Source organism: Mytilus edulis, chromosome 13 (genome assembly GCF_963676685.1).
Source record: "Mytilus edulis chromosome 13, xbMytEdul2.2, whole genome shotgun sequence".
NCBI classification, from domain to species: Eukaryota; Metazoa; Mollusca; class Bivalvia; order Mytilida; family Mytilidae; genus Mytilus; species Mytilus edulis.
In genome coordinates this window covers 7,467,797-7,482,025 of record NC_092356.1, presented here as the reverse complement: position 1 = coordinate 7,482,025, position 14,229 = coordinate 7,467,797, and the positions used below count along the sequence as shown (strand labels likewise).

General features: G+C 34.1%; 1 protein-coding gene across 1 annotated transcript in view; it reads left to right on the top strand.

The window, feature by feature from the left end:
- Nucleotides 1-13,307, top strand: part of LOC139502004 (uncharacterized) — a 165,999-nt gene extending 152,692 nt beyond the window's left edge. The window contains exon 13 of the mRNA XM_071291323.1: nucleotides 12,481-13,307. Coding sequence (XP_071147424.1) covers nucleotides 12,481-13,307 — 827 coding nt within the window. The remainder of the gene's footprint in view (nucleotides 1-12,480) is intronic.
- The last annotated feature ends 922 nt before the right edge of the window (nucleotides 13,308-14,229 follow it).

Below are 14,229 nucleotides of genomic sequence, written 5' to 3'. Positions count from 1 at the left end.
AGGATAATAGCTTTGAACTTTCTTTACTCATTGGAGCAGACCACTACTGGGATGTAATCAAGGATGGTATCGTTCGAGGCGACGGACCAACAGCGATGAGCTCAAAAATGGGATATTTGTTATCTGGACCACTTACATGTACGAGAGGACAACGCAACTCACACATGATACATATATCATCTAGTCACACAAAAGAGGACTATGATATGAGAGATTTTGGAAATTGGAGTCCCTTGGATTTCAAGAAAACGACAAACTTAACACGGAGAAACAAAACATCAAAGAATTTTCATCAACATCGATAACATATGGGAATGGAAAGTACGTTGCAAAACTTCCATGGATTGAAGAATGTACTGAATTACCGACAAACGAGATGATTGCAAGAGCAAGGACTCACAGAGTCGTTGGCCGCTTAAACCAGGAACTTAACTTATTTAGAATAAATGGCGACATAATAAAAGAGCAGGAAAAACGTAGTTTCATCGAAAAGATAGAAGAAAAGCAGGACGAGCCACAGCGCATACACTACATACCGCATCACCCCGTACAAAAAAGACTCTACACCTATTCCGATTAAAATTGTGTTTGATTGCAGTTGTAAAGAGAACACAACAAGTCAGAGTTTGAATGAATGTCTTCATTCATATCCGCCAATTTCAAATGACATAACAGAGCTACTTACCAGATTTCGTACTCAGAAGTTTGCAGTGACAACAGATATCGAAAAGGCATTTCTGTAAGTAGGACTTCATAAATCTGACCGTGATGTAACTCGATTCTTTTGGTTAAGTGACCCAGCAGGTTCAACAACTCTGTTTGCAACTTATCATTTCAAGTCAGCCTTATTCGGAGCTACATGCTCACCATTTTTTCTTTATTAAAACACTTAGTCACTATGGAAAAGTAATATTGGAGGGGACGAACGATTACCCAAAGATGTAACTACAATGTACGCAATGGACTACTTTATCTACATATCTTAAATGTACAAAATTAGTTGAACTTTCCAGACTACTAAACAACGCTGGATTATCACCGCAAACAGCAAGATTACACATTTTTACCGATGCCAGCAAACACACTTATGGAGAATGCGCTACATCATACAAGGAAAACATTCGAAATTAGTTATGGCTTAAAACAGAATTGCACCGCTTAAAGTAATTACTTTGCCGTGATTGGAATTGATTGGCCCCATAGTTGGAGCGAAAATAGGTAAACACGTGTCGAATATTTTAGGAATTACAGAAATCACATTTTGGTGTGATAGCCAAATCGTTCTTAGTGGGTTGTATTCGTCGAAAATACAAAAACCTTTTATTGCTAATATAATTACAGAAATCCGACAACTTGTAGAAAATAAAACTTGGAGGTATTGTCCAACTGACTGTAACCCTGCTGACTGTCTTACGCGCGGGATGTCTTCATTGAAGTTTTTGAACAATGAAATGTGGTTCAACGGACCGAAATGGCTTCCACAGTGGCCTCATTGGGATCGTAATTCCGTTGCTATGACAACAATTACAGACAATGAAAGTACAGTCAGTTAACTGATGACTGAATTTAGAGAAGTTCAGCAGTTATCCGAAACTGATTCGTATAATGTCTTACGTATTGCGCTTATTACGAATTGCAGAACACTTTCACAAAACAGGAAATACCAGCATTTAGAGGTAGGCGAGATTCAAAATGCTTCACTCGTGTTTATACGGAATGTACAGCAAACTATTTCATATATGAAATCCGAAATATTGTTTCAAAGGATACTAATTGATTACCTATTGTACGGCAGTTACGATTATATATCGACGAAAAAGGACTACTATGGTCCGGCGGAAGAATTGACAATGCGCTCGTTAGCGAAACAGTGAAATACCCTTATTTACTTCCGACAAAACACCCATTGACAACATTAATTATTTTGGACGCACACAAACTACAAAATCACAAATGAATCAATGGGACAATTAAGTTAATTCAACAGACATATTGGATACCGAAAATACGACAAAGAGTGAAAACCGCATTACGGAATTACTCCACTTTGGCAAGGGTTCTACCGCCGGTAGGTAGAAGACCTTAGTGACCATATCTCTGTTCCCCACTCCCCCTTAGGGTTCATGTTCGGATGTACTTAGTGTCTTTTTGTTGTTGGGATGTACAAGTACCCGGCCATGTTCACACTGTGTTTTTGTTAGATGTATTTCTAGTTGTATCCATCTGATTAGTTAAGCCTTTTTCAGCTGATTTTCACTGTCCATGTTGGTTATCATACCACATCTTTTTTTTTATATTAAATTATAAGTTAGGTATAGTGGCTAACCTTCTGACTATCTCTAAATAAATGTCAAAAAAACCAACTTCCCAATGAGAAACAAATATTACTTGGTAATAATACGCGTACGGCTTTCATCAAATTACACTTTCAGAAGCACAACATTAGACTGAAGTCTTTAAATTTCAACATTTCAACAAATATAAAAAAAAGAAGATGTGGTATGATTGCCAATGAGACAACTCTCCACAAGAGACCAAAAGACACAGAAATTAACAACTATAGGTCACCGTGAGACCTTCAACAATGATCAAAGCCCAAATACATAGTCAGCTATAAAAAGCCCCGAAATGACAATGTAAAACAATTCAAACGAGAAAACTAACGGCCTTATTGATGTAACACATAGACAAACGGCAAGTACTGAATTGCAGGCTCCTGACTTGGGACAGGTACATACATATAGAATGTGGCGGGGTTAAACATGTTAGCGGGATCCCAACCCTACCCTAACCTGGGACAGTGGTATAATAGTACAACATAAGAACGAACTATAAAAACCAGTTGAAAAAGGCTTAACTCATCAGATGGACTAAAATACATGTGGACGTGGCAGGGTACATGACCACAACCTATACCACATTCCCCAATGAAACAAAAATACAATGAGATTTGACAAGAAACAACGACTGACATGCTAAGTTTTGTGACCTCAGACAGAAAGACATGTGTTCATATTAAACAGTGTTGCTTCAGACCTATAATACATATTAGAACCATTATTCAGGAAAGCTTATTGTTTGTTTTGAAAATGGTCACAAATTAAACTGACAAAAACAGTAAAAGTCCTGTTATTCCTTTTTTTTTTAATGTAATTTGAACCTTAAATAAAATTTAATCTTGAACATTTAGGATTCAGTCATAATGATTGATTGTTGATTATTGGTTTCTGAACGTCAAGTGGCAAATATTTCATTCATGTACTTGACGAGAACAAATTAAATTAACAATCAAAACAATAGGTAGGTCCTGTACATGTTAAAGAGGTCGTTCGGGAGGAAGGTCAGGTAAATTTGGACTGCCACCAAAAAATGAGGGTATATTGGATAGGGCCGAAATTTAACCTTTCAACAGGACACCTACAGACCGCTTAATGATTTGCTGAATGGGTTCTTCTTCTAACCGGTAGTACAACATTCGCCTTAGCTGGGCGATTGTTTTGCTGTGCGGGATGTATTAAGTACGGTCAGATTGGGGACAGCTGTCATTACCCTAGTTCTTTTTAAACGTCCTATTCTGATTTGAGGTGGATACGTATGTATACATCCCACAGAACTACGTGAGGTCACTCGAGGAGAAACCTTGGCCTTAAAACGGAGCAATATGTACCAATTTTTCTATCGTGGGTAGTAGAGGGGCTCCCTTTCAAAGCTTGCTCCAAACCATAAATTATTGTAACCGAAAGTCATTATTCAATAGTATATGCATATTTATGATTTACATTTTCCCCACATTAAAAATTAAAGTTTTATTCATGAAGAATATTTTGAACGAAACTAAACATCGGTCACCACAATCCGCAGAGACATTTTTTTTTTACTAGTAACCTCATTAAAGATCAGTTGCTTACTTGTTGTTTGCTTTACGATCAATGGCAAATATTTCATAAATTTTCAAGACGAGAACAAATTAAGAATACATTTAAAATGCAAGTACTGTCTGTAAAGTGAGACAATTTAAAATTCCTATTAAAAAAAACAAAACCGCTCTACTAGCCAACATCGCCGGTGTGCTTCTACTTTATTCATTTCGACCCCATAAATTCGGGTGGTAGTTTTCTATACAATTGAATTCAATTCAAATCTTTATTGCCATAATGCTCTACATTTTTATAGCATGTTGCACAATACATTGCAATATAACAAAATAAAAATAAACAATATCAACAAGATCATTAATATACATAATAAAAGTAAACATTTCAAGAGTCACCTGTCCTCAGCTCTATAGACTATTTTCAAAAGGGTCTTAGCTTAAGAACCTAAATGTGTGATCTTGGGATGAGTATATAAGTATTATGTTTTACAAAAACAACATATGATAAACAAAGTTAAAGGTAGTAAGGACCACAGGGGGAGGGTGTTCTTAACATGGTTCAAGAATGGAAACAAAACTAAGTATTTCAGAAACAATAAATTGGTGAAGTGTTGTTTTTAATTACCTGCTATTTTTATTTACCTGCACTGGGTTGATACCAGTGTTGCAGAGGGTACTGTATGATTCCCCAGCTGAAGAGAAGGTATTTCAGTATCGAGAAGATTTATAAGACAATTTTTCTTCTTAAATTACAGAGATTGCAACTCCCTCGAGCTTAGTTGATTGATTGTTGGTGGCTGAATGTCCGTTGGCAAATATTCCGAGATATTGACGACAATTTAGTAATAAATACAAAAGATAGGTCCTGTTGTAGATGTTATTAGGGATAAAGGTCGGAGGAATTTTGACTGCCACTGAAAAATTAGTGTTTATAAGATACAGACAAAAATATTGCCAGTGGTTTTGAAGGGGTTCTTAACGTGCAGTGACTCCCTACGATGAATTTACTGTCCCAATACTGAGTGGTCGTGGCTGCGTACTTGTATATCCCGCATAGTCAACATGATGCTCCACTTTGCCAAGGGTTGTACTACCGGAAGGCCTTAGTGACCTGATATCTCTTCCCCAGTCACCTTTTGTGGTTAAGATGAAGACTGAAATGATAAGTTTGGTTCTGTGGATTAGTTTCTCCTTACCTCTATCTATGATGAATAATTTAAGTAAGAATTAAGTAGATGTGATGTATAGCGACCCAATAACAAACAAGTATTACTTGGTAATAATACACGTACGGCTTTCATCAAATTACTCTTTCAGAAGCCTAAAATTAGATAAACTAACTATCCAACAGAGACTTTTAAAGATCAGCAACCTATACCAAATTCTGCAAATGAAAAAAAAAAATACAATGAGATTTGACAAAAAAACAACGACTGAGAAGCTAAGACTCGTAACCTCAGACAGGCAAAAAGATTTTCAGATTAACCAATTTTGCTTTAGACCTATAATACATGCTAGTACCATAATTCATGAAAGCTTATTGTTGGTTTAAATGGTCACAAATACAACTGACAATTGAAAAAAACCTGTATTTCCTTTTCTTTTTTACGTAATTTGTACCTCACATAAACTTAATCTGGACCATTTAAGATTGAGTTATAATGATTGATTGTTGATTGCAGGTTAAGGACGATATCAAACATACAATACACACGATAGATAATTCCTGTATGTAATAGAGGTCGGGATGAAGGTCAGGGCTATTTAGTCTGCCACAGGAAAATGAGGGTATATAGGATAGGCACAGAAATTTAGCGTTACAATAGGCCGCCTAGGGACCGCTCAAAGAGTTGTAGCAAGTATTCTTATCGTGCAAATATCGTTGATCTCGCTTTACACGGGGCTTCAGGTCTAGCGTCCCCAATCTGACCGGACGTCGCTGCGTACTTGATAAATCCCGCACAGCCGAATGGACGCCCAACTTTGCAAGGGTTTTACTGCCGGTCGGAGGAAGACCAATAGGGACCATATTTCTATTCTCCAGTCACCCTTGTGTGAGTCATAATGAATACTGTGGATAATTTCTTTTCGTGGATTGCAAGTCATTATCCTACATCATATTCAACGTTCTAATTCTGAACTGACGTGGATGCGTATTTATACATCCCACATAACTACATGAAAAATCCCGGAGGCGACACCTTGGTCTTAAACGGAGAGATTTGTACCGATTTCTCTATCGTAGTTAGTTGGGGGCTCATCGAAAGACATCATGTACGAAGATGTGCATAATTATAATATTTATGTTCTCCCGAATCATTAAAAAAAAAATATTTCGCAAGAATATTTGTTCATGAAACTAATCATCGGCCACCACAATCCGCAGAGACATGTTTCCAGACTTGTAAGGTCATAAAAAGATCAATCTATTAATTGCTGTTTACTTTACGTTCAGTGTTAAATGTTTCATTCATTTTCAAGAAAACAAATTAAGAATACTTTCAAAATGCAAGTACTGTAAAGTGAAATAATTTAAAACTGAAAAAAAAACGCTCCACTAGTCAACACAGCTGATGTGTTTCTACTTTATAAATTTCGACCCATTCAATTCGGATGCTTGTTTCCTTTACAAAAAAAATACATGCTAAATAAAGTTCAAGGTAGTAAGGACACAAAAGGAGGGAGGGTGTCTCAACATGGGACTGTGGGTACAGACGGGCAGCGCAGCTGTATGCAAGGCCGTTCATGTCAAAAACCGGATAAAATAACGCGTTAATATTTAACGCGATAAAATCACATTTAACACGATAAATACAGTTTTAACGCGTTATTTTATTATTTAACGTGTTAAGCACAAAGCTACAAAAAATTACCGAAAAAACTTTCTTCTTTCGCCATAAATACAATTTAAGGCATCAGATTTTACTCGAAACTTACTAAATTAAATGGCCATATGTGTCATAACTTTGTCAATTAACGCGATAAAGTTTATTGATTTTCAGCACATTTTGATTTCATCGTCATTAATTACTTATCGCGTTAAAATAAGAATTAACGCGTTAAATGAAGGTTTAACGTGTTAAAAGAGGGTTTAACGCGTTAAAAGAAGGTTACCGCGTATAAAGATAAGAAAAATGCAACTTTCACGCGTTACAAGCATTTTTAACGCGTTAAATGCAACTTTAACGCGTAAAATGCAACTTTAACGCGTAAAATGCAACTTTAACGCATAAAATGCAACTTTAACGCGTTAAAACAACTTTATAATAATAATAATAATAATAATAATAATAATAATAATAATAATAATAATAATAATAATAATAATAATAATAATAATAATATCTTTATTTAAAGAGAGTAACTCATTTGGATCAAACCAATTTTAAATAAGGCTCTCTACATACAATGTTAACAATATGAATAAAACATAATTAATCTACTATTAAACACATGTAAACAATAGACGTATATAAAGGAATATAACAACAACAAAAACACCTATGGTATACATTGTGGCTTAACTTATAAATTTAACACTTTTGAAAATAAAATGACTTGTAAGAGTTTTTGAATGCAGATATACTTTTTGATTTTTTAATTTCACTGGACAGTGAATTCCACACTTTTGGACCACTAAAAGAAAAACTTGATTTGTATAATTCTGTATTTGATTTAGGAACAATACAATTATCCGATGATGAAAGTCGAGTATTGTATGCTTGTTTATTACTTGTAGGGACAATAAGATTGGATAAATATGTTGGTGCCAGTTGGTGTTTTGATTTATACATTAATAATAATTTGTGGTAAAATATTCTCTTAGGAAATGCTAAATGCAACTTAAACGCGTTAAAACAACTTTAACGCTTTGAATACAACTTTAACGCGTTAAATGCAAATTAAACGCGTTAAATGCAAATTTTACGCGTTAAATGCAACTTTAACGCGTAAAATGCAACTTTAACGCGTACAATGCAACTTGAACGCGTACAATGCAACTTTAACTCGTAAAATGCAACTTAAACGCGTTATTAACAAATTTAACGCGTTAAATGGAACTTTAACGCGTTAAATGAAACTTTAACACGTACAATGCAACTTTAACGCGTACGATGCAACTTTAACGCGTTAAAAACAACTTTAACGCGTTAAATGCAACTTTAACGCGTTCAAAACAACTTTAACGCGTTACAAACAACTGTAACGCGTACAATGCAACTTTAACGCGTGCAATGCAACTTTAACGCGTAAAATGCAATTTTAACGCGTTATTAACAAATTTAACGCGTTAAATGGAACTTAAACGCGTTAAATGCAACTTTAACGCGTACAATGCAACTTTAACGCGGAAAATGCAACTTTAACGCTTTGAATGCAACTTTAACGCGTTAAAAACAATTTTTACGCGTTAAATGCAACTTTTACGCGTTAAATGCAACTTTAACGCGTGAAATGCAACTTTAACGCGTAAAATGCAACTTTAACGCGTTAAAAACAACTTTAACGCGTTACAAACAAATTTAACGCGTTAAATGCAACTTTAACGAGTGAAATGCAACTTTAACGCGTTAAATGAAACGTTAAGGCGTTTAATGCAACTTTACAGCGTCAAACGCTACTGTAACGTGTTTAAAGCAACGTTTAATTTAATTTAACCTTATTTACATGGACTGATCATGTTACTGTAAAAAAAGGCCAGCTAGTTTTAAATTTGTCAACCTGTCTTTACGCTTCGTCTTGAATAAATTTTGTTTATATATCAGGTTTTTCAGATACTTTACTTGGTCTTTTTGCATCTTTTGATGTCTGTATCTAACATTAGGGTTTAACATAAACTATGTTAGTTTTAAGTATACTTACATAAGTCTCTACAAGTGAAGTTTTTTTGCTGCAGATGGTGAAAACATGACATATCTTTACTATATCTATCAACCATACCTCAGTTAAACATTAAAATCGGATATTGTTACACGGCTGTCAGTCAGATAACCACCCTTTTTAATGTTTAGCTCACCTGGCGCAAAGGGCCAAGTTAGCTTTTCTCATCACTTGGCGTCCGTCGTCGTCGTCGTTAACTTTTTACATTTGTACCTCTTCTAGAGAACTACGGAATGGAATAGAGCCAAACATGGCATGAATTTTATTTTCCTGATGAGGCGCTGACCAAGTGTTATTACTTTGTAGCAGATCCATCATCCAAGATGGCCGCAAGCGAGGGACTTAGTTTAACATAGGACCCAAGGGAAATACATACAAATGTCTTCTTTTAGAAAACCACAGAACAGAATGCAATATAAAACCAAAAAATCTTTTATACGTTTTCAAAAACCCAAGTAGAGTCAGGTGAGCGATACAGGCTCTTGAGAGCCTCTAGTTTTTCATTCGAGCATCATTGATGAGTCTTATGTAGATAAAATGCTGGTCTGGCGCAAATACAAAATTTCAAACCTGGTATCCATTATGAATTGATCAGCTATTTGTGTGAATTGTGAACATATTTAAAACAAGAGGCTTTTAAGAGCAGGCATCCAGTATCTAGTAAACCATGTCCAATAAGGAAATGAATCTGTGCCAAAAGTAAGAGGATGACCATTCGATATCCATTGGGGAAAGAGGATGTTATTCTTTATTTTTACTACTTACTAAGTATGGGTTTTTTTTTTTGCCGCGCAATAATTCATTTTTGACATTTTTACCTCTAAATACTGCGTTGTTCTGTAATATGGCATGTATGGAGAACAGATTATTTATCCCCCCCCCCCCCTTAAAATGGGCGCTATAATTAATGCCCTACCTGTAAAGCTGAAAGAGACGCTCTCTGACTGTCCGTCCGTTTCTCTGTCCGTTATCAGTCCTGAATTTTGTTCAAGGTTATGATTGTCTTTCTGATATTGTTTGACTCTAACCCCATTGTTTTATTTTGTATTTACACTGAGTCATAGATCAAATGTATTCGTTCAGTGTATCTTCATCAGTTATTTTAATATGTCATTTGATTGAGTAAAGCCATTTCAGTTGATATCTTAAAGTGTGCCTTTCTACGTTGTGATACCACACTATTGTTTTAAGTTGGATAAAGGTTGGTGCCTATTAAAACGTTTTAACCCACAGCATTTGTTTGCACCTGTCCTAAGGCAGGTACCTGGTACCGTGGACGTCGTTTGTTTATGTGCTTCATAAGCGTTTCTCATTTTCTTTTTTATAGATTAGACCGTTGGCTTTCCTGTTTGAATGGTTTTACACTAGTCTTTTTTAAGGTAGATATATGGTATACCGCCATCTTGGATTGTACAATCACAGTAAAAAATCGGTCTAGTTATTTAACTAAATCTGCAAATTTGGAGACAGATTTGCAATTTCAGGGTTAGACTGTTTAATAATATGAAGAAAACTTGGTAATTTATTGTATAATTCAAAATATTTAAACAAATATATTTTTTTTTGCTTTTAGAATCATTTTTTTCAAATGAGCCATTTAAGGGAAGATAACTCTTTTAGTAAAAAATTTATACTGGACTGATAGGGAAATTTTTTCTTTTTACTTGTAGCAAGAAAACAAATTCGGTGACACCATTTTTTCTTTTTATTTCCTTAAAATATATTACAAAACCTATCTTTTCGCAATTTATTTCAAAATTCTATCTCATAGATTTTTTTTTATGCACACAAATGTGTTTTTCCATGAACAATCTAACCAAATTTAGGCAATTTTCAACGACTCATAGCTTGAAAAATAGCACGGTGACCCATACTTTTTATAATATTTTTGAAAAGAGCAAAGTAAAATCTTCATTTTGGCTAAGTATGAGAAAATTCTGTCTCAAAAAATATTTACTTGTGATCTACCTTAAGACCCTTTATACCTTGCTGTTCGGTGTAAACCAAGGCTACACGTTGAAGGCTGTAATTCATTCCCAAGTGTGCTAAAATGTTATCGTCTTCATTGGTATCATCTTCTTGTGTTTGTGGTGGGTTTTTTTTTCATTTGCAGCACTTGTTTTTGATAGTATGTTGTTCAAGATACCTGTTAAAAATAGGACATTAGAACTTGTATGGTTTTCAGTAAATAAACCGTGTTTGCTATTTAGAAATCTGGTTTGTTAAAGAGAATGGTTTAATTTTGAGAGGAAGACGAAATGTAATATCTTCATTACCCCCCTCGTCTGTAATGTCCAGGACACCACGATACTCCAAAAAATGCAACGTAATTGTGTTGAATTTAACGCGTTAATGTGATTCATTATGACACATTTGGCCAGTGCGACGTGTATTTTAACGCGATAAATGTCTTTTTTCACCTACGGGTTAAATCCCAAACTTGATAATTGCAAAGTTTAACGCGTTAAATATATTGATTTCTTAACGCGTTAAAATCTAGTTTTAACGCGTTAAAACTGTATTTATCGCGTTAAATGTGATTTTATCGCGTTAAATGTTAACGCGTTACTTTATCGGGTTTTTTGACATGATCGGCCTTTCATCAGCTGGTACTTCAAAAAATCCCTTTCATACATAAAAATGTCACGACCCATGAATATATTTCATGACACATTTATTACCCGTTCAAATAATTCTTAGTTATCAGTACTTTTTTTTAATTTGATTAAAAAGTGGAAACACATATATACAGACATTCAATAGAAAGATAAAAATTATATACTCATTTACATTTTACCTGGGTAGAATTGCAAAACGTAAAATAACAAAAATACCGAACTCCAAAAAAAACTCTAAACGGACAGTCCCTAAGCAAAGGTCAAAATCAAAAGCACAAACACATCAAAAGAATGGATAACAACCCACTGATATATTTGATACAAAAAAAGGCACCTTTCCTAGCGAAACCTCTTTGAAAATCCTTAATATAGAAAGAGATCCCCCCTTTTTTCCGTTATTCGGATAAATGAAGTCAAATATATATTTTACTGTATTGGTAAATCAAATACATGACGGTGTTCTACATATATCTGTTTATCAATCTCTGTCGTTTTACACTTTTCATTTAACTTTTTTACGATTTTCTTTGAATTATACGAGTTCCAAGTGACAATTATTCAAATAAATCGTTAACACTGGAGAGAAAATTTGAGGTGGTGAAAAAATCAATTATAATACATAATAAATAAATTTGGTGTATTTACTGTTTTCTGATTGGTTAAAATTATTAGTTTTATTTTCAATGTTGTCAATTTTGATGGTGACACGCCCACTCTGACGTTGTGTATTCATACGCCAACATGTGTGTACGTTGTTATTGTTAATATAAATAATATAAAAAGTTCTTTAAGACTTATTGTTGATAGAAATTCATTTATAATGAATGGCAATAATTCATTTTGATTTTATTGAACCATAAAACTAATTTTTGACTCTTCACATTTTACATAATCCGCTTCGCGGATTATTCAATGTGAAGAGTCAAAAATTAGTTTGATGGTTCAATAAATTCAAAATAGATAATAGCCATTCATTAAATATAGAATGCAAAATTATATTTTTGTACATTCTTTAATCCACTTTACTGTAATTTTTTGTAAACTGCATTATAAATAAGATAATCGATTGGTGAAATAACCAATTCAATACTTGATTATTTATTTCAGAAAATGAACCAAACAAAGAAATTCAGGATAAAACATCTGTCAAAACCAACCTTCCTGTTTCTGTCACTTTGCGCCAACAGTTAAATATTAAGAACTCAAAGAATGAGAATCCGATTATTAATAGCTGTATCAAAACAGGCAATACATTAGTGTTTACCGACTATAATAATAACCGACTTATTATTTGTAATTCAGACGGTACTGATATCCATCACATTCCTCTGTCCTATATACCATATTATATAACAGAGATAGATAGTAATACTGTAGCAGTCTCCTGTAGATACAGTACCATACTGATAATAAATATATCTACACTTTCTATCACCAGTAAAATCAACACCAGTGGTCGCTGCCTCGGAATATCATATAATGATAATAACCTGTACGTTGTTATTGATACCAGTATAATACGTGTGATGGACCTGACAGGTGAAGTAATACGTACTATACCTTTACCTTCAGACCGTATCTTCGACATTACAGTACACAGAGACAGGTTGGTCTGTATAAACGATACATCAATATACTGCTGCTCGTTAGATGGAAAGTTAATGTGGAAGTTTGAAAAGGATAAATATCATGGTTTAAGTCGTGTGACAACAGATGACGAGGGGAATGTCTATGTGACGGATAGGAGTACACACTTTGCAATATTTGTATCAGATGATGGTAAACATCATAGAGAACATCTTACTGAATCAGATAGATTGGAAGAGCCGTGTGGAATTTATTTTGACAAAAAAGAAAATGTTCTTCTTGTTTGTAATTTTCGAGGAAAATCAAATGCTTTTCTTTTCGACGTGAAACATAAATTATTAACATGAATCATTCTTTCAGACAATGAGTTTATTCGGACTCGGTTCTGTTTGTGTGTTAAGTCATCCATTATATTTTCTATTTTTTGTGTTTTCTTTGCTATTAATCTAAATTAATTGATTGTCACGATCTGTACAGTTATATTCAGATTAAAGACAATACTAACAATTTTGCTATGTACATGTTATCTGTGATCAACGCTTAAATTTCATGTGTAACAACAAATCAACTGTATGTGGAAATGTAAACTAATGCTGCAAAGATGTGTTGTTCTTTTATACACATCCACTAACTGTTTGATTTTTAAAGAAGAAAACAAAATTCAAATTATTTTGCATGATATCTTTTAAAACCATATATACATTGTTTAAGAGGACATTTTTATTTAAGTCATATGCATATCCTCAGCATTATTTTTGGTATTCGAAACAAATATTATATACGAATGTGTTGGTTTTAAATAAAATCGAAACACATTAAAAATTGTATGGTGTTGTTGGGTTGCTGTCTCATTGACTGGTACTCCCTCTTTAACTGGTACTCCCTCATTGACTGATACTCCCTCATTGACTGGTACTTCTTCATTAACTAGTACTCCCTCATTGACTGATACTCCCTCATTGACTGGTACTCCGGTTTTCATTTTATTTCTTTTGTTTTCATCCTGGAAGACTTACATTCAATATAGACTGCCAATATGTTCTCGTACTGGATAGGCATGACATATTTGCCACTTGACGACAAACAACAGATTAAGCTATTCTAAGTTCTATTTTTATTAAACTGTATGACATGTTTTAAGTGTATTCGTGTGTTCATATTTAGAAAATAGGGTGGTATATATAAAAAAGAAGATGTGGTATGATTGCTAATGAGACAACTCTCCACAAGAAACCAAAATGACACAGAATTTAACAACTATAGGTCACC